Raw genomic sequence first — 27744 nt, forward strand, 5'->3', positions numbered from 1 at the left:
TAGGAATGAATCCATAGAGAGGTCAAAGGTGACCCAGGTCCCTGCCATGTAATGACATGGGTAAAAGCATTGTATATAGAGAAGTAAAATGGAACCGTTGTCAAAGGTGAGGCCCAGTACAGGTGAAAACCATTGTACTGTCAAATATTTATATCTCTTACACTGAGACTCAAAGCTCTCTATTTTGGCACCAAAGCCTTTGTGTCCTCCCATGGTAATATCCAGGTCAAAGTCCTCTCTCAACACCTCTGTTCTCTTTCTCTCCCTCCTGCGTCTTCCTCTCCACTTCCTTCTGTTTTTATTTTTCTCTCTCCCCCGGTTTCTGTTCTCTCTCTTTCCCTCCTCCTCCTCCCAAGTTTTTTGGGTGGAAGATGGGCAGAAGGGTCAATTATTTTTCATGTTGTTCAGTCAATATCCTTTTCCCGTCCTGCGGTCCCCCGTCCGAAACAAACCAATCGATGGCTGCTGGGTCCATCTCCAACGGTGCGCTACAGTGAACCTCAAACCTGGCCACCTCTCACCCTCGCCCCTCTCTATGAAAACAGAGATGACGGAGGGAAGAAAGTACACCCTGTCCTAAACCGTCTTCTAGTTTTAGCATGTTCTCTGTTATTTCTGCTGCAGTACAGGTTATGTCATACGAGAGGCCCCTCTCACCCTCGACTATATGAGACAGAGATAGTGAAAGGATGGAAGGACTGAAAAGAACACCCTGTTCTGGACCGTGTGCTAGATTTAGCATGTTTCATGTTATTCGCTGCTACGTAATTACAGTAGGCAATTACAGTGTGTTATCACGAAAGTGTAGCCTATCTGCTTATTTTATTTTCAGCTGAAAGTATGGTCAAGTGTGTGGCACAGATCAAGCGTATGTGTTTGTCCACAGTGTGAGAGCTGAGTGTGTCTCTCCGCTAATCAAGTGTCTAATTGGTTTAAGTGTGTGTCTGTGTGTAGCTTGTAGGTTGTGTGTGCTGTAGGTGTTGGTGGTGGGTGGGTGATCTCTTGATTTCATGTAATTCCATGCTCCGAGGGAACAGTACTGTGTGTGTGTGTGTGTGTGTGTGTTTGCCGTGGGGTGTGTAGTGTAACACAGCAGTTGATAACAGTACAGTGATCTCTCAGCTCCAATGCCCCTCATCTCATCCTGTACCCTCACACACCAGCTGCCAGTGTTCTGTTCTCTTGTTCTCTCTGGGTCACCCTGTGTCTACAGTGAGTCATAGTCACTGCCTGGGAGCGCTGCTACACTATACACTACATTACACCACACACACACACTATACATTTCGTGTGTGTCTGTGTGTGTGCGCGACAGAGATGGTGAGTGTGAGAGAGAGAGGAGGTGGGAAGTCTGAGTGATTCCTCCACTACTGCTGCTTGTCCTTTGTTCTGTTTCCTCACCTCATCATTCCCCACCTCTGGGCTGACATGCTCACCACACCACCACATCCTCCTTTAGCCTCCGCTAGCATTCAGAGCCCAAGCCGTTAGCCTGTCAGTGTAGTTTAACATTGGCCAGTTAGCCTGTTAGCCTTTGTAATTTAGCAGCATGCGCCGAGAAAAATTAAGGATTCTAGCTTTAATACTTCAAATATCTTTCATTGTGCTCACCCCCCCCCGGAGCTTAGTAGAGAGAGTAGTGCCGTCGTCCATTGTCATGACAACAGCAGCGGGGTCGTCTGAGGGAGTAGGAGAGAAGGTTGTCTTGTGTGATGGCTGTGATAGTGAGTCTGGCCCCTCAGTCAGACGGCCTTGAGGTTAGAGAGAGGAACGGGGGAGGAGGAGGGGGGGGAGAGGCCAAGGGGAAGGTCAACTCCATATGAGTCATCTGCGTCACACGGCCACGAGGTTCCAAGGGCGTCTACTCCGTCACCTCTGACCCCTTGCCGAGGTCAACTCCGGCGCAGGGAGGCACGCTGTTGGCTGAAAGAAAGTCACATGGGTGCGATTGAGCACAGATTAGAAAAAAAACTGGAGATCTTACAATAGATCGGTTAAATGGATTGTTACCGGAGAGGCTCCGCCTTAAACCCACTAATATGGAATAGGCTAGATGTAATTAAATGACCGGACTAGCTCATTTTCAGTTGACCAAGACAACCATCAGGAGAGCAAGGAGGACTGGCATCAAAACTGGCCATTGTGAACTGTAATGTGTCGCATCACTGCTTTAACTAGGTCACTTCTGTTTCTCTCTCTTTTTCGCTCTTTCTCTCTCTCTCCTTATCAAATGACGGTGGTGGCGGTAGCGTCCTGTCTCCACCCCCCACATCTGTTTTAAAACATGCTGTTAGCACGGTTAGCGTCTAGGGGCTAATTACAGTAGGGCTAAACAGTCCCCGGCGCTGCTGGCTAACGCCTGCTAGTGCCTGTTAGCAGATGGGTACTGGTATAGAGGGTACAGAAGGACATCAGGGGACTGGGAGGATGGGGGGTATGGGGGGGTACAGTGCCTTGAGTGATACCCTTTGTCACAGGCAGGCAGGCTGGCAAAGTGTGGGTGATGATGTCCCTGCCACCCACTGTCCCTGGTTCCATCTCCCCCCTACCCCCCACCATGGGTGTGAAATCACACCCTTCTCCTAGCAGTGAACCTATTTCCGTCCCAATATATCCCCCTCCGTTTCGTCTTTCATCACCCTCAGCGCCCAAGGTCATTACCTTGCTAATTAAGACGAGTGTACCTGACATGGCGTCCCAGTTGGGGTCGTGTGGTTAAAGTGATGTGGGCTGTAGTAGAACCTGATGACGTGTTGTCAAAGTGATTGGACTAGAGGATACACTCTCACACGCATATACAGACCAGAATAGGAAAAAGCAGGGGCGTAACTTTCACTGGGAAAGGCATTCCAGGTTAAGTTGGTTGAGAGAATGCCAAGAGTGTGCAAAGCTGTCATCAAGGCAAAGGGTGGCTACTTTGAAGAATCTCAAATATAAAATATATTTTGATTTGTTTAACACTTTTTTGGTTACTACATGATTCCATAGCTTGTGTGTGTGTGTGTGTGTGTGTGTGTGTGTGTGTGTGTGTGTGTGTGTGTGTGTGTGTGTGTGTGTGTGTATACATACACAGTAGGGAGAACAAGTATTTGATACACTGCCGATTTTGCAGGTTTTCCTACTTACAAAGCATGTAGAGGTCTGTAATTTTTATCATAGGTACACTTCAACTGTGAGAGACGCAATCTAAACAAAAATCCAGAAAATCACATTGTATGATTTTTAAGTAATTCATTTGCATTTTATGGGCTGTTTTTCTTTTCCCATGATGTCAAGCAAAGAGGCACTGAGTTTGAAGGTAGGCCTTGAAATACATCCACAGGTACACCTCCAATTGATTCAAATTATGTAAATTAGCCTATCAGAAGCTTCTAAAGCCATGACATAATTTTTGGGAATTTTCCAAGCTGTTTAAAACCTTCGCGCGCCAATCCCTTTAGCGGGATCGATTTGACAACACCGAGTGAAATTGTAACGCGACAAATTCAAAAACAGAAATACTCATAAGAATTCATAAAGCATACAAGTGTTATCGGTTTAAAGATTAACTTCGTGTTAATCTAACCACAGTGTCAGATTTCAAAAAGGCTTTACGTCGAAAGCAGACCATGCGATTATCTGAGGACAGCGCCCAGCATACCAACATATGAAAATCAGATTTCAACCAGGCAGGTGCTACACAAAAGTCAGAAATAACGATATAATTCATGCCTTACCTTTTGAAGATTTTCTTCTGTTGGCACTCCAAAATGTACCATAAACATCACACTTTTTTTTTTGTTCGATAAATTGCTTCTTTATATCCCAAAAAATGTCAATTTATTTGGCGCGTTTGATTCAGAAAAACACCGGGTCCAACTCGCCCAACATGCCTACAAAGTATCTAATAAGTTACCTGTAAACTTGGTCCAAACATTTCAAACAACGTTCCTAATCCAAATGTATGTATCCTAAAACGTAAATAATCAATAAAATTTAAGACTGGAAATACTGTGCTCAATATCGGACGAAAACAAAGTGAAACACGTTCCAGGTCGTGGGCACCAAAACATTAGAGTGCATCTGGAGTGACACATGGAAATAACAGGGCTACTTCTTCATTTCTCAAAGGAAAAACATCAACCAATTTCTAAAGGCTGTTGACTAGTGGAAGCCATAGGAATTTCAAGCATATTTCTATTAAAAAGGGATTGCCATAGAAAACGAATGGAAAACAGATTGAGCTCAAAAAAATGTTTTCCTGGATGGATTGTGCTCGGGATTTCGCCTGCCAAATCAGTTCTGTTATACTCACAGACATTATTCAAACATTTTAGAAACTATCCAAATCTACTAATAACATGCATATCCTAGCTTCTAGGCCTGAGTATCAGGCAGTTTACTTTGGGCACACTTTTCATCCGGACGTGAAAATACTGCCCCCTAGCCCAAAGAGGTTTTAAAGGCACAGTCAACTTAGTGTATGTAAACTTCTGACACACTGGAATTGTGATACAGTGAATTATAAGTGAAATAATCTGTCTAAACAATTGTTGGGAAAATTACTTGTGTCATGCACAAAGTACAGTCGTGGCCAAAAGTTTTGAGAATGACACAAATATTAATTTTCACAGTCTGCTGCCTCAGTTTGTATGATGGCAATTTGCATATACTCCAGAATGTTATGAAGAGTGATCAGATGAATAGCAATTAATTACAAAGTCCCTCTTTGCCATGCAAATGAACTGAATCCCCAAAAAACCCTTCCACTGCATTTCAGCCCTGCCACAAAAGGACCAGCTGACATCATGTCAGTGATTCTCTCGTTAACACAGGTGTGAGTGTTGACGAGGACAAGGGTGGAGATCACTCTGTCATGCTGATTGAGTTAGAATAACAGACTGGAAGCTTCAAAAGGAGGGTGGTGATTGGAATCATTGTTCTTCCTCTGTCAACCATGGTTACCTGCAAGGAAACACGTGTCGTCATCATTGCTTTGCACAAAAAGGGCCTCACAGGCAAGGATATTGCTGCCAGTAAGATTGCACCTAAATCAGCCATTTATCGGATCATCAAGAACTTCAAGGAGAGTGGTTCAATTGTTGCGAAGAAGGCTTCAGGGCGCCCAAGAAAGTTCAGGAAGCAGCAGGACCGTCTCCTAAAGTTGATTCAGCTGCGGGATCGGGGCACCACCAGTACAGAGCTTGATCAGGAATGGCAGCAGGCAGGTGTGAGTGCATCTGCACGCACAGTGAGGCAAAGACTTTTGGAGGATGGCCTGGTGTCAAGAAGGGTAGCAAAGAAGCCACTTCTCTCCAGGAAAAACATCAGGGACAGACTGATATTCTGCAAAAGGTACAGGGATTGGACTGCTGAGGACTGGGGTAAAGTCATTTTCTCTGATGAATCCCCTTTCCGATTGTTTGGGGCATCTGGAAAAAAGCGGAGAAGACAAGGTGAGCACGACCATCAGTCCTGTGTCATACCAACAGTAAAGCATCCTGAGAACATTCATGTGTGAGGTTGCTTCTCAGCCAAGGGAGTGGGCTCACTCGCCATTTTGCCTAAGAACACAGCCATGAATAAAGAATGGTACCAACACATCCTCCGAGAGCAACTCCCCCTAACCATCCAGGAACAGTTTGGTGACGAACAATGCCTTTTCCAGCATGATGGAGCACCTTGCCATAAGGCAAAAGTGTTAACGAAGTGGCTCGGGGAACAAAACATCTATATTTTGGGGCCATGGCCAGGAAACTCCCCAGACCTTAATCCCATTGAGAACTTGTTGTCAATCCTCAAGAGGCGGGTGGACAAAAACCCACAAATTCTGACAAACTCCAAGCATTGATTATGCAAGAATGGGCTGGCATCAGTCAGGATGTGGCCCAGAAGTTAATTGACAGCATGCCAGGGCGGATTGCAGAGGTCTTGAAAAAGAAGGGTCAACACTGCAAATATCGACTCTTTCCATCAACTTCATGTAATTGCCAATAAAAGCCTTTGACACTTATGAAATACTTGTTACTATGGAATACTGAAGTATAATTACATCTGACAAAAATATCTAAAGACACTGAGGCAGCAGACTTTGTGAAAATTAATATTTGTGTCATTCTCAAAACTTTTGGCCACGACTGTAGATGTCCTAACCGACTTGCCAAAACTATAGTTTGTTAACAAGACATTTGTGGAGAGGTTGAAAAACAAGTTTTAATGACTCCAAACTAAAGTGTATGTAAACTTCCGACTTCAACTGTATGTATGTATGTGTGTGTGTATATGTAAGTATATATACATCCATACATCCATACATACTGAACAAAAATATAAACCCAACATGAAAAATGTTGGTTTCATGAGCTGAAATAAAAGATCCCAGAAATGTTCCATATGCACAAAAAGCTTATTTCTCTCAAAGTTTGTGCACAAATTGGTTTACATCCCTGTTAGTGAGTATTTCTCCTTTGCCAAGATATGCCACCTGTCAGGTGGATGGATTATCAAGAAGCTGATTAAACATTATGATCATTACGCAGGTGCGACCAGCCACCCGGACAGCTGGTGCAACTGAGAAGTGTTTCTGTCTGTAATAAAACCCTTTTGTGGGGAAAAACTCATTCTGATTGACTTTGCCTGGCTCCCCAGTCAGTGAGCCTGGCTCCCAAGTGGGTGGGCCCATGCCCTTCCAGGCCCGACCCATGGCTGTGCCCCTGCCCAGTCATGTGAAATCCATCGATTAGGACCTAATGAATTTATTTCAGTGGACTGATTTCCTTAAATGAACTGTAACTCAGTAAAAATCGTTGAAATTGTTGCATGTTCCGTTTATTTTGTTTCAGTGTAGTTTAAACCGTACACTGACAATCAATTGTCCACACGTACTGCATAACAATAATTGATTGGATTTATGAAGTGTAGGAATTCATGTTAATGTAGCCCAAGTGGTGGGTGGGAGGACATGACCCTGCCGTTTCATTTCATCACCACTGCACTGCTGTATCCTGATGCTAAGCCTGTTCCACTCTGCCTCAGTGCCCTGTCCGTGCCCTCTCTGTGCCCTCCTCCCTCCCTTTCTCCTTCATTTCCTCCCTCCCTGGTAGATCTAGTCTTATAGTGGCACTGATATCTTTAGACACTCATCCCCTTAGTGGGCTATTGGGTCTTTGAACCCCCCCCACCCACCCCCCTCTCTCTCTGTAACAAACACACCACTCTCCATTAGTCTCAGTGCAAGTGTTGCATCATCATTGTACTGAATTATTGAACGCTACACTACCAGCAGATCTGGGAACAGATGTAGCAGCAGTATCACCCCTCCCGCTCCCGGCTGAATAAGAGGTAACTGGTCTAAGATCAGTCTCTGTCTGCTGCAGGCTAGGCTGCTGCTGCTGCTGTTTCGCTCCCCAGCTGACATGTTGTCTTCCACCACTGCATCCTTTTGAAGCAGCTGAACTCTTCACCCCTTTCTGAGCAGGTCGACCAGAGAGGGAGAGCGAGGGGATGAGGAGAGAGGATGTCATCTTATGACTCCTCCTCGTATCCGTCTCCTTCTCTAGCTCACTCATCTTTCTTCCTTCTCTCTCACCCTCAGGGTGTTCCTCTCCCTGGCACTCTCCTCCTTTTTTTAATCCTTTCCTCTCATCCTCTCTTCCTCCCTCACGGCATCCATGTGTCTCTCCCAGCTCATCTCTCTATTCCCCCTCTGTCGATGCATCAAAGGTATACCTCGCAGAATGATAAGATAGCTTTACATGTGTTGAATCGGTAATGGCGTGGCTCTCTGGCTGTTAGCTGTAGGGCTTTACTGCTAGTCCTCTCCTCATCTACGTACACGTACACAGTCAGACTGGCTGTACGTTTTGATTGGAGCAGACACCGAAGGTCAAAGGTGAACAGCGAAACAGAGCAGTGCAGTCATTTTCACTCCGTCTCAAAAATGAATAATGCATTGTCAAGTTAAAGCAGACATGTATTTGTCCGATAAAATGTGATATGTACAGTGTGTTAATATTAACCTGATATAGAGAGATTACAGTATACTAGATAGCATATGGCTGTCTCTAAAGATACAGAATATATTAGCATGTAGCCTGAACACAATCCACACAATGTCAACATAATATACATTGGACTATGTATAACCTACCTGTGTCATACATTGAGCGGATAAGGTATATGACAAAGTCAAGTTAACGTGATATCTATACATTAGACCAGGGTTTTCCAAACCTGTTCCTGGAGAGATACCTTCCTGTAGGTTTTCACTCCAACCCTAATCTAGTGCACCTGCTTCTAATAAATATCTGGTTGATAAACTGAATCAGGTTAGTGTACATTGAGAGCATTACAGTGTATGGTACCATACAACACCGTATATGATCAGTCAGAGCTGTGCAAGTGAGAGATTCTACACTACAGTACAGAGGTAGTGGGAGTTATCAGGTCACAACCCCTCTACTTGCTGTTAGAGGTGAACTGGTGTAGTGTTCCACTGCTCCTACACTAGAGGGGACGATACACACACACACACACACACACACACACACACACACACACACACACACACACACTTAGGAACAGGATTCATCTTTTTATGGCACCAGAACATAATGTCATAACCCTGGACATACAGTGCCGTGTGTAGTGTGTGTTTTCTTGTGCTAGATAGGCAAGTGAAGGCCACGCAATTTGACACAAAAAAAGACCACTTAGACCCCCTACTTTGATGTGTTTTCACTGAGAGTGTGTGTATCTACTTTCTGAGCGTGTGTGTGTGGGCAAAATGTTTGTGTGTGTGACCGTCTGACCGCTCAATGAATCTCAGCTGTGACGCAAGTGTGCTTATCCCAGCTCTCTCTCGCTTCGTGTGTGTGTGTGTGTGTGTGTGTGTGTGTGTGTGTGTGTGTGTGTGTGTGTGTGTGTGTGTGTGTGTGTGTGTGTGTGTGTGTGTGTGTGTGTGTGTGTGTGTGTGTGTGTGTGGCGCTCAGCAGTCTGCTCAGCCCCTGATGGCAGGGGTGGTGAACCCCAGGCGGGAGCGTGCGTGAGACTGCCTGTCCCTTGGTTGACCCCGGCCTCGCAGTGCTCTCTACCCCCCCCCCTCCTCCACGACCGCTCTGCTCTTGCCAGGCTCTGGGCACCTGATTAAGGGATTAGTCGGCCGATGGTTGTCAGTTGTGTCTCCAGACGGGGGGGTGACGTGGGGTCGGCTAGGCTACCACCGCCCCCGAAACCCGGGTCCGGAAAGAGAACGCACTCAGATGGACGCGCACACATACATCATGTAAACACACAGGCACACTGGGCCGACCGCACACACACACACACACTGTACACACACACTGGTGCTCTAGCATGCACCTGGGTAAGCATTTCACTGTTGGTCCACACCTGTTGTTTATGAAGCATGTGGCAAATACAATTTGATTTGATGCACACACACATACTGGCGCACTCACACACACTTTCAACTCTGAATGTAAACGCACCACTCAGGCGTGCACCTCGCCACATACACACAATGTAGGCCGGGTTCAGACAACGGTGACTAGCCTCGCCCCTCCCAGGCTCAGCCATCCAGGAGAGGAGAGGTCACAGAAAGGGCAGGGTCATCACTGGGTTACTACTGCCTCGCTGCCTCCTCACCCTACCCTGCCTCTCTCCATCTATCACTCTCTTTCTCCTACACTGCTGACCTCAGCCTACCCTCTCACCCCTCCCTCCTTCCCCCCTCTCTCACTCTTTCTCTCTCCCCCTTCCATCTATCTCTCTCCCATCTCTCTCCTGTACTACTGACCTCCCCCTCCCACCTCTTCCCCCCTCGCTACTGGCCCAATTTCATATATCCATAATCACCATGAGCAGCCGTGTCAGCATGGCTGGAGCTCCCTGCTGCTCCTCATCACACACACACTTACACACTCGCTTACACACACACACAACCTGGACGAGACAGTCAAAATCTGTTACCTCAGAGATCCTGATGCCGTGTACTGCCGGCCACCGGGACTATTTTTAGCGTCTGCTATTTGGCTAACCTCTTGAACACTGTCTGATAACCAGAGCGATGGGGAGGTTGGGGGGAGGTTACGGGAAGGTTTTTCCTCCGTTAGGGATTCTCTAACCAACGTTGTTGTTTTATTTCAACCCCGATTTTTCTAATCTCCTAAGAGATGCCCTGATTTACGAGAAACTAGATATGAAAAGACAACGACCGCTGTTGAATCAGAAGTGTTATTTTGTTTGACGGCAGCTGAAGCAAAAGGTTTTCAAGGAAGCGTTTGAGTTCACAACATCATAACACCCCCCCTCTTCAAAATGCCCATAGCGCTGGAATGAGGTTACTGTTGTACTGTTTCATATTTAATGGTGGTAGCATATTTTCTGTTTTGTGTGCTTCACTGAGCCACACACACACACACACACACACCATACACTATCCCCTTTCCTGTATTTTGTGTGCTTCTGTGAGCCATATATATATACAGTTGGAATTTGGAAGTTTACATACACTTAAGTTGGAGTCATTTAAAACTCGGTTTTTCAACCACTCCACAAATGTCTTGTTAACAAACTATAGTTTTGGCAAGTCGGTTAGGACATGTACTTTATGCATGACACAAGTAATTTTTCCATCAATTGTTTACAGACAGATTATTTCACTTATAATTCACTGTATCACAAATCACAAAGTTTACATACACTAAGTTGACTGTGCCTTTAAACAGCTTGGAAAATTCCAGAAAATTATGTAATTGATTTAGAAGCTTCTGATAGGCAAATTGACATAATTTGAGTAAATTCGAGGTGTGTGTACCTGTGGATGTATTTCAAGGCCTACCTTCAAACTCAGTGCCTCCTTGCTTGACATCATGGTAAAATCAAAAGAAATCAGCCAAGACCTCAGAAAAAAAACTGTAGACCTCCACAAGTCTGGTTCATCCTTGGGAGCAATTTCCAAATGCACCACGTTCATCTGTACAAACAATAGTACGCAAGTATAAACACCATGGGAACACGCAGCCGTCATACCGCTCAGGAAGGAGGCGCGTTCTGTCTCCTAGAGATGAACGCACTTTGGTGCGAAAAGTGCAAATCAGTCCCATAACAACAGCAAAGGACCTTGTGAAGATGCTGGAGGAAACAGGTTCAAAAGTATCTATATCCACAGTATAACTAGTTCTATATCGACATAACCTGAAATGCCGCTCAGCAAGGAAGAAGCCACTGCTCCAAAACCGCCATAAAAAAGCAAGACTACGGTTTGCAACTGCACATGGGGACAAAGATCGTACTTTTTGGAGAAATGTCCTCTGGTCTGATGAAACAAAAATAGAACTGTTTGGCCATAATGACCATCGTTATGTTTGGAGGAAAAAGGGGGATGCTTGCAAGACGAAGAACACCATCCCAACCGTGAAGCACAGGGGGTGGCAGCATCATGTTGTGGGGGTGCTTTGCTGCAGGAGGGACTGGTGCACTTCACAAAATAGATGGCATCATGAGGAACGAAAATGATGTGGATATATTGAAGCAACATCTCAAGACATCAGTCAGGGAGTTAAAGCTTGGTCGCAAATGGGTCTTCCAAATGGACAATGACCCCAAACATACTTCCAAATTTGTGGCAATATGGCTTAAGGACAACAAAGTTAAGGTATTGGAGTGGCCATCACAAAGCCCTGACCTCAATCCTATAGAACATTTGTAGGCAGAACTGAAAAAGCGGGTGCGAGCAAGGAGGCCTACAAACCTGACTCAGTTACACCAGTTCTGTCAGGAGGAATGGGCCAAAATTCACCCAACTTATTGTGGGAAGCTTGTGGAAGTCTACCTGAAACGTTTGACCCAAGTTAAACAATTTAAAGGCAATGCTACCAAATACTAATTGAGTGTATGTAAACTTCTGACCCACTGGGAATGTGATGAACGAAATAAAAGCTGAAATAAATCATTCTCTCTACTATTATTCTGTCATTTCACATTCTTAAAATAAAGTGGTGATCCTAACTGACCTAAGACAGGGAATTTTTACTAGAATTAAATGTCAGGAATTGTGAAAAACTGAGTTTAAATGCATTTGGCTAAGGTGTATGTAAACTTACGACTTCAACTGTATTTATATCACCCCCCCCCCCCCCCCCCCCCCAGTGACCCTGTACTAGCTCCCTGAGCCAGTGTGTGACATGGTGATGCCCTCTAGCCCTACATAACAATATCCACGGATGTTATGGTCCAGGCTTTATTAAACATGTTTGGAATTCCAACCATTTCCATTTGGATTCAGACCCGTATTATTTCGAAGAGGTTGAGCGAGGACAGTCCAGAGTTTAGAGTGCTCCTGATGGATGGAGATTGAAGTATGAATGGAATGAGAGATCTTGTCTGTGTCTGATTAAATGTACAGAATGTCCTCGGGGTATATGTTAAAGGCATTAACAAAGTTTTTTAAGGTTATTTCTCTTTGAACATCCATGAGGTAGTATGAAGTCTATGTAGGGTTTGTATGATAAATGAACTTAGCTATCTATATTTTGAGAATGAGACACATCCATGCATCATCTGTAAAATGCAGAGATTAGGACATTACCGGGAATCAAATCCACTTACTAGTCAGCTTTGAGGAAAGCCAGTAGAGTTGTATGCAGTATAAATATATTATAACCTTTTGGATTAAACAACTGGCTTTTCTCAAACTATAAGGCAAATGACTTCCCTCACTAATATATATATATATATATATATATACGGGAATAAGGGATCATGGCTTTAACCTGGATTCACCTAGTCAGTCTATGTCATGGAAAGAGCAGGTGTCAATATATATACACATTGACACCTGCTCTTTCCATGACATAGACTGACTAGGTGAATCCAGGTTAAAGCCATGATCCCTTATTCCCGTGTTTATCAAGATTGGTCCCCCACCCAAAGGACATCCAGCCAACTTAACACAACTGTGGGAAGCATTGGAGTCAGCATCCCTGTGGAACGCTTTCGACACCTTGTAGAGTCCATGCCCTGACGAATTGAGGCTGTTCTGAGGGCAAAGGGGGTCCCAACTCAATATTAGGGAGGTGTTCCTAATGTTTGGTGTACTCAGTGTAGATAGGAGTTGTCACAGGAACGCATAGATTCAACCCTGTCACTCACTGTCCCTCTCATCCAATCCCCTACCCCAGAAAGCAACAAGGACGCCGCCCACTACCAGAAGATGACGGTGAAGGCAGAACCTATGGAGGTGGACCCGGCCAGCGGCCCGGCCCCGCCCTCTTCTCACCTGCTGGCCTTCAGCACTTTAGGGCCTTGTGAGAAGAGTGAGCCAATGGCCAGCCTCCCTGAGGCGTTGTCCCGCCCCCAGAAGCAAGACCTCTTCTCCCAGGACATATCGGTGAAAATGGCCTCCGAGCTCCTCTTCCAACTCTCAGGTGCGCAATGTTCTCTATGATACACAACACACACACACACATACGACACACACAATCTCTCAAACATACACACACATGTACACTAGAGGTCGACCGATTATGCCGATTAAAGCCGATACCGATTTAATCGGCCAATTTTTAAAAATAAACATTTACAATTTATTTGTAATAATGACAATTACAACAATACTGAATATAACACTTATCTTAACTAAATATAATACATCAATAAAATCAATTTAGCCTCAAATAAATAATGAAACATGTTCAATTTGGTTTAAATAATGCAAAAACAAAGTGTTGGAGAAGAAAGTAAAAGTGCAATATGTGCCATGTAAGAAAGCTAACATTTAAGTTCCTTGCTCAGAACATGAGAACATATGAAAGCTGGTGGTTCCTTTTTAACATGATTCTTCAATATTCCCAGGTAAGAAGTTTTAGGTTGTAGTTATTATAGGACTATTTCTCTCTCTACCATTTGTATTTCATATACCTTTGACTATTGGATGTTCTTATAGGCACTTTAGTATTGCCAGTGTAACAAGTATAGCTTCCGTCCCTCTCCTCGCTCCTACCTGGGCTCGAACCAGGAACACATCGACAACAGCCACCCTCGAAGCAGCGTTACCCATGCAGAGCAAGGGGAACAACTACTCCAAGTCTCAGAGCGAGTGACGTTTGAAACGCTATTAGCGCACACCCTGCTAACTAGCTAGCCATTTCACATCGGTTACACCAACCTAATCTCGGGAGTTGATAGGCTTGAATTCATAAACAGCAGAGCTGCTGGCAAAACGCACGAAAGTGCTGTTTGAATGAATGCTTACGAGCCTGCTGGTGCCCACCATCGCTCAGACTGCTCTATAAAATCATAGACTTGATTATAAGATAATAACACACAGAAATACGAGCCTTAGGTCATTAATATGGTCGAATCCGGAAACTATCATCTCGAAAACAAAACATTTATTCTTTCAGTGAAATACGGAACCGTTCCATATTTTATCTAACGGGTGGCATCCATCAGTCTAAATATTCCTGTTATATTGCACAACCTTCAATGTTATGTCATAATTACGTAAAATTCTGGCAAATTAGTTCGCAATGAGCCAGGCGGCCCAAACGGTTGCATATACCCTGACTCTGCGTGCAATGAACGCAAGAGAAGTGACACAATTTCACCTGGTTAATATTGCCTGCTAACCTGGATTTCTTTTAGCTAAATATGCAGGTTAAAAAATATATACTTCTGTGTATTGATTTTAAGAAAGGCATTGATGTTTATGGTTAGGTACACGTTGGAGCAACGACAGTCCTTTTTCGCGAATACGCACCGCATCAATTATATGCAACGCAGGACACGCTAGATAAACTAGTAATATCATCAACCATGTGTAGTTATAACTAATGATTATGATTGATTGATTGATTGTTTTTTATAAGATAAGTTTAATGCTAGCTAGCAACTTACCTTGGCTTCTTACTGCATTCGCGTAACAGGCGGGCTCCTCGTGAGGCAGGTGGTTAGAGCGTTGGACTAGTTAACCGTAAGGTTGCAAGATTGAATCCCTGAGCTGACAAGGTAAAAATCTGTCGTTCTGCCCCTGAACAAGGCAGTTAACCCACCGTTCCTAGGCCGTCATTGAAAATAAGAATGTGTTCTTAACTGACTTGCCTAGTTAAATAAATGTGTAAAAAAGATACAGATTTCCGATTGTTGTGAAAACTTGAAATCGGCCCTAATTAATCGGCCATTCCGATTAATCGGTCGACCTCTAATGTACACACACTTGTACACACACATGTACCCTCACACACCTCCCTGACTACATTCACACACACCTCTCTCTGGCACCTCAGTGCTCAGTGTCAACCTTGAAATGTGGTGTGATACTTAGCCATAAAAGCTATATGTTTCTCTTCCATCCTCTGGAGGCTCTGCGGTTAGGGGACACTATATATTACCTGTAATGTGCTCTGTAGGTTTTATACACACTTCTTCCCTGCTTGGCTGTGACCATGACATTGAGGCGGCAGACAGCTGTTTGTATTGCCTGATGGCAGAGCACTGAAGTGGAGCCTGCATCCCCAGATGGGGTTGTGGGGGGGGGGGGGGGGGGGGGGGGGGGTACAGGAGACCCAGGCCATGCCCCCCAGCTCTATCCCCCCAGCTCTGATTGCTACGCCTAAATGCCTTATACAGTAGCACCTCGGAAATTGTGGCAAAAAAATCTCTCCAGCGAGAGAGATGCACACACCGATGAGCACGCAAGTACACACACACACGCAGACACACACAAGCCCCCATGGGGAGCAGTGTCTACAAAGTGCCTGTCTTCCCCCACGTCCCTCCCTCCTCTTCTCCTTCTCTATCCCTCCTCTCTCTCTTCCTCGACTCCTTTTCAAACATGCCGGCTCAAGCACACTTGGCTGCACACACTAGCCCCCCCCCTACATTTCTCCCGTGTGGCATCACCATGGCAATGCGGAGAGACCTCTGTCCTTGGCGAACCGTTTGACGGAGCGGGGTGTTAGGGAGTGGGGTGCGAGGAGGGGTTGGGGGGCAGCGACTAGAGCAGTGTCACCCAGGGAGCAAGAGGCTGCTATAATGAGGTCATCACTAGTAGGCTGCTGAAGCCAAGGGACAACCAAACACCTTCCCTGGGTTTTATTACTCTGACCATAGAATTTGAATACTAGAATGGACATGAAAGTTCTTATGACAGCATAAAAGGTCAGCCATTTTGGTCAGGGAGTTGGTCAACCAGTGTGCTGTGATGAGATATTGTGTAAAACAATCATTTTGAAGATTGTCTGCACAGTATGTTTGTTCGCCAGTTTAAGATTCCATACTAACAGTGCAGTCAATCCACAGCCACTGGCTGAAATCAGTAGATAGGATTTAGACAAGTTGTAAATGCAACAAGTACTGATATTGTATCATATTATAAACACTCACAGCTTTCCAAGAAAACAAACATTGAGACATTTATGGTCCGTTTACATATATTTCATAGGCTATTTATACAGTCTAAAACCTGTACAAACTTTATAATTATATGACAATATTTTAGGTATAAAAAAAACCACATGCCTTACTTTTATTTTTCTGCATAAGTGAAATCAGGAAATGCATCACCTATGCCTCTACTACCATTAATTCCAATTAGACTGGTTTGGATTTCTCCCTGGCCACAATGGCTGCCATTTTTATACCATTCTGGAACTGTGAGGGTTTATGACATAGCCCCTCTAGTCATTTAATATGATCTCTTTGACTTTGACCACTTAAAACAGTATTTGCCAAGGCAACAGGACAACCATGCAACTTCCCTGGGTTTTTATACAGCATGCTACTATGACCACAATGTTACTATACGCTACAATCTGGGATTGGTCTTTCAGCAAAATGGTTAGGGAAATGTTACCCCTCTCAAATTCACAGACGGCGCTCTAGATGCAAGGACTGACCTTTGAACAGATTCCCAGATCCCAGATTGCACCTTTTTAAAGCAGTATCAGACCAATACTGACCACTCGGTCACGTTGAATAATCAATATGTCCTGAATAACCGCTTCGTGGTTCCATCATGACCACAAAAGGCTTGTTAATGATTTCTCATTGTTGTGACCCTCTTTGATGTTGGGATGTTTTTTTGTGTTGCAGAAAAAGTCAGCAAAGCCAACGACCACAAAGACAGCAACATGGTGGGCATAAGCAGGTAAGACAACAACAACATGTTGCTTTGTCACATACACTGGATAGGTGCAGTGAAAGGTGTTGTTTTACAGTGTCAGCCATAGGAGTATGGCGCCCTTGGAGCAAATTAGGGTTAAGTGCCTCGACAGATTTTTCACCTTGTTGGCTCGGGTATTCAAACCAGCGACCATTCGACATGATGAACATAGTGGCTTCTTTTCCGCTTAGCTGCTATTTCTACAGTTTGTCTTTTTTGGTATATGGCTTATGGTTTAGCATTGAGATTGGGAGGCCTGGAGCTCTGCAACTTTATTAAAAAAAAAAAAAATGCATATTGCTATCATATTTTAGCGTAAGCATTTGTTTTAGTTATTGAGCTGTTAAAGCATGATACTGCTCTGACTGTGTCTGTGTGTGGTTGTGTGTCCACTTCTAGCCCCTTCCTGGATGAGCGTTTCAGACAATCCCCCTTCAGCCAGCGCTCCAAGTCCTCCTCCCCCGCAGAGGCCAGCTCCTCTGCTAGGACAGACCTCCACGGTGAGACACACACACATCATGGATAGACTGACACATACACACTTACTGTCAGACAGATAGACAGACAGATGCAGTTCAGTGGGCAGACTACTATAGTGAGCCACACACTCAGAAAGACACACACACACACACACACTCCAGACAGACACTCATAATGTAGACATGCAGCCAGAATCTTGGCCCTCACAGCTGATTACAGTAACCTCCCACCCTCCTCAGCCACATCCCCACCTCCCCAGGGCTTTCCTCGCTCTCTCACACATCTACCCAGCCACGAGGCCTCAACTCTGGCCAACCCTCTCTTCCTCCACCCCTCTTCCTCCATTCCTCCACCTCCAGAGCCTCCACCTCCCGTCTCACTCACACATCTACCCAGCCTTGGGGCTCCCTGCCCTGGACAGCCCTTCCCTCCCCTCCCCTGGCCCTGGAATGGGGATGCTCTGTGGCTGTCCCTGGCCATGCCTGCGGCAGGCAGACAGAGATACAGAGGGTAATTAGCCTGTGCCAGCCTCACCCGTCTCTCCCTCCATCACCATCCACCAGTTAATTAAAATCTGATTGGCTTCTACGTGTCAAGGGTGTCCTGATAGTTAATTCGCCCAACCGACTGTCTCCCTTCCCTGGGTGCAACGTGCAGGCCCTTGTCTTCGCTCTTTCTGTCTCTTTTATCGCTCTCACCTTTTCTCGCTCTCTCTCCCTCTCTCTCTGTCTCTTCCCGATGCCCAGTTCTTTCTCTTGTCTCCTTCAACCATCTTTTCTCTGCTTTCAGATTGCACTTTTCTCTTTTCCTGCTCCCTCTATCCCCTCCCTCCCTCTCTCCATATCTCCCTCTCATCTCGCCATCTTTGTCCCTCTCTATCCCTCTGTCTCTCTCCTAGGGGTGCAGTCAGTCACACAGCTGTGTTCTGTGCTAAGGGTAGTGACCCTCCCCAGTGCTCCCATTAACCCAGTTTCCCAGTATCACCCCAGCACCACTCATTATCCAGACAGTTACTTTGAGAATCCCTTGTATTACTGAAACACCACTTTATAACAATTCAAACAGTTGCATGGTTAGATTTCATAATGACTGGTGCATTGTACCACTTTGCCCATACATTTCCACATTGAAAATGTGACCATCTCTGTGTGGCGGTAATTGTGGCTGTTTACAGCAAGTGTGTGTGTGTGTGTGTGTGTGTGTGTGTGTGTGTGTGTGTGTGTGTGTGTGTGTCGTGATGGTGGCGGCTGTCCTTCCTCTCCCCCTGCCCCGGGTCAAGCTCCAGCCAGCCTTTCGGAGGCCGTGCGTCCGTCTCTCCCTCCCTCCTCCTCTCTCCCTCGTTCTCCAGCTCTAATAACACTAATTAAACCATTAACCACTTCAAGGCCCACACCGGTCCTCTAATTGCCCGATTATCAGAGCTCTGGCTGGGGTTGCTGGGCCACCATGGCCCCAGGATGGCCCCTAGACCCTGTCCATGGGCTCCAGTCACCCTGGATGACCCCCACCCAACCCTGCCTCGCCCAGCCTCTCACCCCCTCAGGACAGCTAATGTGATTATGTGGTCTGAGGAGATGAGATACAAGCCCCTTAAGGATCTCTGTGCCCATTCAGTACTAAGCCACACAAACGGAGGTGGTAAGAGGAAGAGTAAGGGAGAAGCCAATCCAAGACCGGCGTGCGGGGGGGGCATCACCATGGTGAAGCCTGTCAGTGTGACTTAACAGACAAGGGGTTTGGTGAATCTTTGATAGAGCTCAGAGCATCACCACTCTGCAGCCACTGATTCAAGGGGTCAAGTCCTCATGTGGATCATACTGATAAGTGTACTAATAAGTCATACGGCTCTGACTTAGAATACGTGGACAACTACAAATACCTAGGTGTCTAGTTAGACTGTAAACTCTCCTTCCAGACTCACATTAAGCATCTCCAATCCAAAATTAAATCTAGAATCGGCTTCCTATATCGCAACAAAACATCCTTCACTCATGCTGCCAAACATACCCTCGTAAAACTGACCATCCTACCAATCCTTGACTTCAGTGATGTCATCTATAAAATAGCCTCCAACACTCTACTCAACAAATTGGATGCAGTCTATCACAGTGCCATCCGTTTTGTCACCAAAGCCCCATACACTACCCACCATTGCGACCTGTACGCTCTCATTGGTTGGCCCTCGCTTCATAATCGTCGCCAAACCCACTGGCTACAGGTTATCTACAAGTCTCTGCTAGGTAAAGCCCCGCCTTATCTCAGCTCACTGGTCACCATAGCAGCACCCACTCGTAGCACGCGCTCCAGCAGGTATATCTCACTGGTCACCCCCAAAGCCAATTCCTCCTTTGGTCATCTTTCCTTCCAGTTCTCTGCTGCTAATGACTGGAACAAACTGCAAAAATCTCTGAAGCTGGAAACACTTATCTCCCTCACTAGCTTTAAGCAGCAGCTGTCAGAGCAGCTCACAGATTACTGCACCTGTACATAGCCTATCTATAATTTAGCCCAAGCAACTACCTCTTCCCCTACTGTATTTCTTTCTTTCTTTTGCTCCTTTGCACCCCATTATTTCTATTTCTACTTTGCACATTTTCCACTACAAATCTACAATTCCAGTGTTTTACTTGCTATATTGTATTTACTTCGCCACCATGGCCTTTTTTTGCCTTTACCTCCCTTATCTCACCTCATTTGCTCACATTGTATATAGACTTATTTTTCTACTGTATTATTGACTATGTTTTGTTTATCCCATGTGTAACTCTGTGTTGTATGTGTCGAATTGCTATGCTTTATCTTGGTCAGGTCGCAGTTGCAAATGAGAACTTGTTCTCAACTAGCCTACCTGGTTAAATAAAGGTTAAATTTAAAAAAATATATATTAAAAAAATACACACACACCCTCACACCCTCCCCTCTACTCTGCCAACTCACATGCAGGGACACATATATATACACACCCACCCACCCACACACTCCCACTGGTATGTCAGGTTGTGAATCACAGAGAACGGCAGGTCCAGGGGCCCTTATGAGGAGTGACTCAGTCCCTGCAGAAGGATTACAACTAAGGAATCTATTACTAGTTGTGTTATTACTGTATAGCCACTTGACTGAAATATTGTAGAATACCATCAGGGCACAGGCTTGTGTTTAGTTTAGTTTTGTGTGGATGAGGGTGTGCATTGACGTGAGGGGTTTTATAATGGTGTGTAGTGCTCATTCACTGAGAGATTCCCACACTTCACTTCAGGTAGCTACAGACACAGTAGGCTCTCTGCTCTCTTCCAACCAGCACATGTCCAGACAGATAAAGATGGAATTGTCTTTTAGCATCCCTCCCTCTGGTCTCTCTCCTTCTCTTTTTTCAGAGAGAGAGAAGTCCAGACCTGTCAGCAGCATACAACTCTAGCTAGACGTCCTTCAGACTTCTCCATCTCCCCCTCTGTCTTTCTCCAAGGCCAGTACATCTATTCTTTAATGCCCCCACCATTAAATCTCCCCCAAAATACCAGAGAATGGAGCCTCCTAGTCGCTCCTCCACCAGCTTGCATCTCTTATGACAGCCTTCGTTAAAACAAATGAATTTAGTGGCGGAGGGTGACTCCAATCACTAGCCTGCAGTCAGACTGAAAACAGTCAAGAATATATTTTTGCTGTGGTTTAACAGTAGATTAATGTTAGATGACAATAACAATGGTTCTTTTTTTGATTCTCTACTTCAGAAGAATGCAACACCTTTGACCCTTTGCTAAGCCCCGCCCCCCTTGGTTACTGTGGGTACAGTCATTTCTGTACTTACCATTTTACTATTATTTATAAGCTAACGCCAGGTAAATAGTGGACTTAAAGGGCTGATTTCCTGTGTATCCCTATTAAATATCCCTATGTGAAAGACCATCCTGTGTGGAGTACGGTATAGTCAGTCCACTCTCCCCTTACCCTGTCACTGAGAACAATATGATCCTAGGTAGTGTGGTGCCAGACGTCCATTTGAGACTAGCTGCATTGTGTCAATGACGGAAGTTCTCCCTGTCCACTTCTTTATTTATTTACCCGATGGAGGAGAGTGGGTTAAAGAGAGAGGAGTGGCATGGAATCCTAATTGAGAGCTGTGCCTTCATCAGAAGGTTAATTCTATATCTCTTCTTGTCACGTTCTCCCTTTTCTCTCACTTTCTCTTCCTCTCTCACGCTTCCCCCACACCTCCGTGCCTCTCTTTTCTCTCTCTCCTCTTCTCTCTCTCTCTCTCTCTCGTCTTCTCTCTCTCTCTCTCTCTCTCTCGTCTTCTCTCTCTCTCTCTCGTCTTCTCTCTCTCTCTCTCTATTATGCTTTCTCGCTCTCTCACTCTCCATCCCTGCTGTATCCCTGGGTGGTAGTGTATTACTATATAGTCTGATTAGCATGGACAACCACACACTAGAGGGCTTAGGACTGATGGGTGATGGAGGACACACAGAGAGAGAGAATATCAAGGGGCACAGTGGTATAGTCTGATTATCATGGAGATGATGAGAACTTGAGAGGCTATAGTGTTGGTATGAGAAAGATGGAGGGTTGGAGTAATATGGAGCAAGGTTGAGGGTTGGAGTAATATGGAGCAAGGTTGAGGGTTGGAGTAATATGGAGCAAGGTTGAGGGTTGGAATAATTTGGAACACGGTTGAGGGTTGGAGTAATATGGAACACGGTTGAGGGTTGGAGTAATATGGAACAAGGTTGAGGGTTGGAGTAATATGGAACAAGGTTGAGGGTTGGAGTAATATGGAACAAGGTTGAGGGTTGGAGTAATATGGAACAAGGTTGAGGGTTGGAGTAATATGGAACACAGTTGAGGGTTGGAGTAATATGGAACACGGTTGAGGGTTGGAGTAATATGGAACACGGTTGAGGGTTGGAATAATATGGAACACGGTTGAGGGTTGGAATAATATGGAACACGGTTGAGGGTTGGAGTAGTATGGAACACAGTTGAGGGTTGGAGTAATATGGAGCAAAGTTGAGGGTTGGAGTAATATGGAACACGGTTGAGGGTTGGAGTAATTTGGAACACGGTTGAGGGTTGGAGTAATATGGAACACAGTTGAGGGTTGGAGTAATATGGAGCAATGTTGAGGGTTGGAGTAATATGGAGCAAGGTTGAGGGTTGGAGTAATATGGAACATGGTTGAGGGTTGGAGTAATATGGAGCAAGGTTGAGGGTTGGAGTAATATGGAGCAAGGTTGAGGGTTGGAGTAATATGGAGCAAGGTTGAGGGTTGGAGTAATTTGGAACACGGTTGAGGGTTGGAGTAATTTGGAACACGGTTGAGGGTTGGAGTAATATGGAACAAGGTTGAGGGTTGGAGTAATATGGAACAAGGTTGAGGGTTGGAGTAATATGGAACAAGGTTGAGGGTTGGAGTAATATGGAACAAGGTTGAGGGTTGGAGTAATATGGAACACAGTTGAGGGTTGGAGTAATATGGAACACGGTTGAGGGTTGGAGTAATATGGAACACGGTTGAGGGTTGGAATAATATGGAACACGGTTGAGGGTTGGAATAATATGGAACACGGTTGAGGGTTGGAGTAGTATGGAACACGGTTGAGGGTTGGAGTAATATGGAGCAAAGTTGAGGGTTGGAGTAATATGGAACACGGTTGAGGGTTGGAGTAATTTGGAACACGGTTGAGGGTTGGAGTAATATGGAACACAGTTGAGGGTTGGAGTAATATGGAGCAATGTTGAGGGTTGGAGTAATATGGAGCAAGGTTGAGGGTTGGAGTAATATGGAACATGGTTGAGGGTTGGAGTAATATGGAACACGGTTGAGGGTTGGAGTAATATGGAACACGGTTGAGGGTTGGAGTAATATGGAACACGGTTGAGGGTTGGAGTAATATGGAACACGGTTGAGGGTTGGAGTAATATGGAACACGGTTGAGGGTTGGAGTAATATGGAACACGGTTGAGGGTTGGAGTAATATGGAACACGGTTGAGGGTTGGAGTAATATGGAACAAGGTTGAGGGTTGGAGTAATATGGAACACGGTTGAGGGTTGGAGTAATATGGAACACGGTTGAGGGTTGGAGTAATATGGAACACGGTTGAGGGTTGGAGTAATATGGAACACGGTTGAGGGTTGGAGTAATATGGAACACGGTTGAGGGTTGGAGTAATATGGAACACGGTTGAGGGTTGGAGTAATATGGAACAAGGTTTTGGGTTGGAGTAATATGGAGCAATGTTGAGGGTTGGAGTAATATGGAGCAAGGTTGAGGGTTGGAGTAATTTGGAACAAGGTTGAGGGTTGGAGTAATATGGAACACAGTTGAGGGTTGGAGTAATATGGAGCAAGGTTGAGGGTTGGAGTAATATGGAACACGGTTGAGGGTTGGAGTAATATGGAACACGGTTGAGGGTTGGAGTAATATGGAACACGGTTGAGGGTTGGAGTAATATGGAACACGGTTGAGGGTTGGAGTAATATGGAACAGGGCTGGGGGTTGGAGTAATATGGAACACGGTTGAGGGTTGGAGTAATATGGAACAAGGTTTTGGGTTGGAGTAATATGGAGCAATGTTGAGGGTTGGAGTAATATGGAGCAAGGTTGAGGGTTGGAGTAATTTGGAACAAGGTTGAGGGTTGGAGTAATATGGAACACAGTTGAGGGTTGGAGTAATATGGAGCAAGGTTGAGGGTTGGAGTAATATGGAACACGGTTGAGGGTTGGAGTAATATGGAACACGGTTGAGGGTTGGAGTAATATGGAACACGGTTGAGGGTTGGAGTAATATGGAACACGGTTGAGGGTTGGAGTAATATGGAACAGGGCTGGGGGTTGGAGTGGAGTTGGGAGTAATATGAAACAAGGCTGGGGGTTGGAGTGGAGTTGGAGTAATATGGAACAAGGCTGAGGGTTGTAGTGGAGTTGGAGTAATATGAAACAAGGCTGGGGGTTGGAGTGGAGTTGGAGTAATATGAAACAAGGCTGAGGGTTGGAGTGGAGTTGGAGTAATATGGAACAAGGCTGAGGGTTGTAGTGGAGTTGGAGTAATATGAAACAAGGCTGGGGGTTGGAGTGGAGTTGGAGTAATATGGAACAAGGCTGAGGGTTGTAGTGGAGTTGGAGTAATATGAAACAAGGCTGGGGGTTGGAGTGGAGTTGGAGTAATATGAAACAAGGCTGAGGGTTGGAGTGGAGTTGGAGTAATATGGAACAAGGCTGAGGGTTGTAGTGGAGTTGGAGTAATATGAAACAAGGCTGGGGGTTGGAGTGGAGTTGGGAGTAATATGAAACAAGGCTGGGGGTTGGAGTGGAGTTGGAGTAATATGGAACAAGGCTGAGGGTTGTAGTGGAGTTGGAGTAATATGAAACAAGGCTGAGGGTTGTAGTGGAGTTGGAGTAATGTGGAACAAGGCTGGGGGTTGGAGTGGAGTTGGAGTAATATGAAACAAGTCTGGGGGTTGGAGTGGAGTTGGAGTAATATGAAACAAGTCTGGGGGTTGGAGTGGAGTTGGAGTAATATGAAACAAGGCTGGGGGTTGGAGTGGAGTTGGAGTAATATGAAACAAGGCTGGGGGTTGGAGTGGAGTTGGAGTAATATGAAACAAGGCTGAGGGTTGGAGTGGAGTTGGAGTAATATGAAACAAGTCTGGGGGTTGGAGTGGAGTTGGAGTAATATGAAACAAGGCTGAGGGTTGGAGTGGAGTTGGAGTAATATGGAACAATGTTGGACTCCATTTCAGTTGCTGAATGCTTTCCTACAATATGGACTTTCAGGTCGCCTCCCGGTGCAGGTTACGAGAAAGTTGTAAGTAAAATATGGTAAACTGTGATGGTGACGGTACTCTCTGTCTGTGTGTTTCCAGACCCAGAGAAGGACACTGGAGAGCCGGGGGGGAACGGGATGTCCCAGGGGATACCGAGCAGTCAGCACCTCTACCCCTGTCCTGTATGTGGCAAGGTGTTTGGCAGACAGCAGACCCTGTCCAGACACCTGTCTCTACACACAGGTGAGTCCACTAACACACACTCCCTTTCCATCTCTACGTACAGTTCCCTGTGTGTGTTGTGACATGTCTTGTCAACGTTCCCTTAGCGTGTGTGTGACTGTGTGTGTAATACCCTGTAAAAAGTAAATAAGGTTTACTAGACTGGATTACCCTCTCCTTTAAAGAGATTACCACCATGATTAGTCTCAGTGGGAAAACTGCCCGCCTAATTACCAAGCCAGAAGGCTGCTCTGCATCCCAGTACACACACTGGACACAATGGACACACAAACATGGGCAGACGAAATACCGGATGCGCACACACACATTTATTTATTTGTTTATTTATATATTTATTTAAATATATATATACACACACACACACACACACACACACACACACACACTGAGTGGATGGATTCATACACACACAGTTACAGTAGGTGTACATACAGAGTGTAACCGCAATGGGGCCATACCGTATCTGATGCAAAACCACATACTACTGTGTCTGTACATGCTTTTATGCATATTAATACATTTACATACATATATATACATGAATACATATTAATACACATAAATACATACACTGAGTGGACAGAACATTAAGGACACCTTCTTAATATTGAGTTCCACCCCCCCTGTTGCCCTCAGAACAGACTCAATTTGTTAGGACATGGGCTCTACAAGGTGTCGAAAGAGTTCCACATGGATGCTGACCCATGTTGACCCCAATGCTTCTCACAGTTGTGTCAAGTTGGCTAGATGTCCTTTGGGTGATGGACCATTCTTGATACAGACGGGAAACTGTTCAGCGTGAAAAACCCAGCAGCGTTGCAGTTCTTGACGAAAACCGGTGCGCCTGGCACCTACTACCATACCCTGTTCAAAGGCACTTCAATCTTTTTTCTTGATCCTACACCCTCTGAATGGCACACATACACAATCTATGTCTCAATTGTCTCAAGGCTTAAAAATCCTTCTTTAATCTGTCTCCTCCCCTTCATCTACACTGATTGAAGTGAATTTAACAAGTGACATCAATAAGGGATCATAGCTTTCACCTGGATTCACCTGGTCAGTCTGTCATGGAAAGAGCAGGTGTTCATAATGTTTTGTACACTCAGTGTATAAATACATGTAAATACATGTGAACACAGCACACACTACCGTCTAAGCGATCCATTGGATGAGAGATCCAAACAGAGGTCCTGACTCTCAGTGGTTCAGATCAGAGATCTCCACTCCCCTGGCATTACCACAAGTCTAAGAAGGGTCATTGCTGTAAAAGATCATGCATTCTCAATTTTAATTTTATTTAAATTGGTCTTTTTAATGCACCCACATTTATGTAAAAACCTACATATTCTTATGCATGAAAGCGCATGGTCCACACACACTAATACAAAACACGCACGCGCACACACACTCTAACACACACACTCCCCCTGTGAGTGGGTTGTTTGGCTGAGAACAGCTTGGGCACACCACAGAGAGCAGAAACGGGGGCATATGTCATCATGATGGTTGTTTTTGGTTTACCCGGGCCACAAAGGTTCCCTTGCTTCATGTCCTCGGGCAAAATGTGTGTGTGTGTGTGTGTGTGTGTGTGCGTTAGTTAGTAGCTGACGTCATAGGATTTTAGTGTGTGTTTTGTTTGTGTAGTCCACTAAGCAGACATTCTCATGCAGGGGGACGTACTCATTGTATTTGTGTGTACGTAATGTGTACGCATGTTGTTTGCGTACATACTTGTGCCTGCGTGCGTTTTGTATATGGCGTGCGTATTACGTGTAAGTGTGTGTACGAATGTGTGTCCCCATGTGTCTCTGTAGACCCATCTCTCGCTCTCTCTGACATTGTCTGTCCGTCCGTCTGTCCTTCCAGAGGAGCGAAAGTATACGTGTCACCTGTGTCCTTATGCAGCCAAGTGCAGAGCCAACCTCAACCAGCACCTGACCATCCACTCTGTCAAGCTGGTCAGCACCGACGCAGAGCAGATGGTCAGCGCCGTCACCACCACTGAGGGACGAGACGGGAAGACCTTCCCCTATTACTACAGGTGCTGCTACGCTGAATGAAAGAAATACTCCAAAGAAACATTGAATGGGCCAGATACACCATTTTGGATTTCTA

The 27744-nt window shown here is 45.3% G+C and overlaps 1 protein-coding gene across 1 annotated transcript in view; it reads left to right on the top strand.

The window, feature by feature from the left end:
- The window catches only part of LOC120052235 (zinc finger protein 827-like), a 117358-nt gene that overhangs the window by 49090 nt on the left and 40524 nt on the right, over positions 1-27744 (top strand). Inside the window, exons 6-10 of the mRNA XM_038999058.1 lie at positions 13161-13406; positions 17074-17128; positions 17543-17643; positions 25483-25626; positions 27496-27670. Coding sequence (XP_038854986.1) covers positions 13161-13406; positions 17074-17128; positions 17543-17643; positions 25483-25626; positions 27496-27670 — 721 coding nt within the window. The remainder of the gene's footprint in view (positions 1-13160; positions 13407-17073; positions 17129-17542; positions 17644-25482; positions 25627-27495; positions 27671-27744) is intronic.

The sequence above is a fragment of the Salvelinus namaycush genome, chromosome 8, assembly GCF_016432855.1.
Source record: "Salvelinus namaycush isolate Seneca chromosome 8, SaNama_1.0, whole genome shotgun sequence".
NCBI classification, from domain to species: domain Eukaryota; kingdom Metazoa; phylum Chordata; class Actinopteri; order Salmoniformes; family Salmonidae; genus Salvelinus; species Salvelinus namaycush.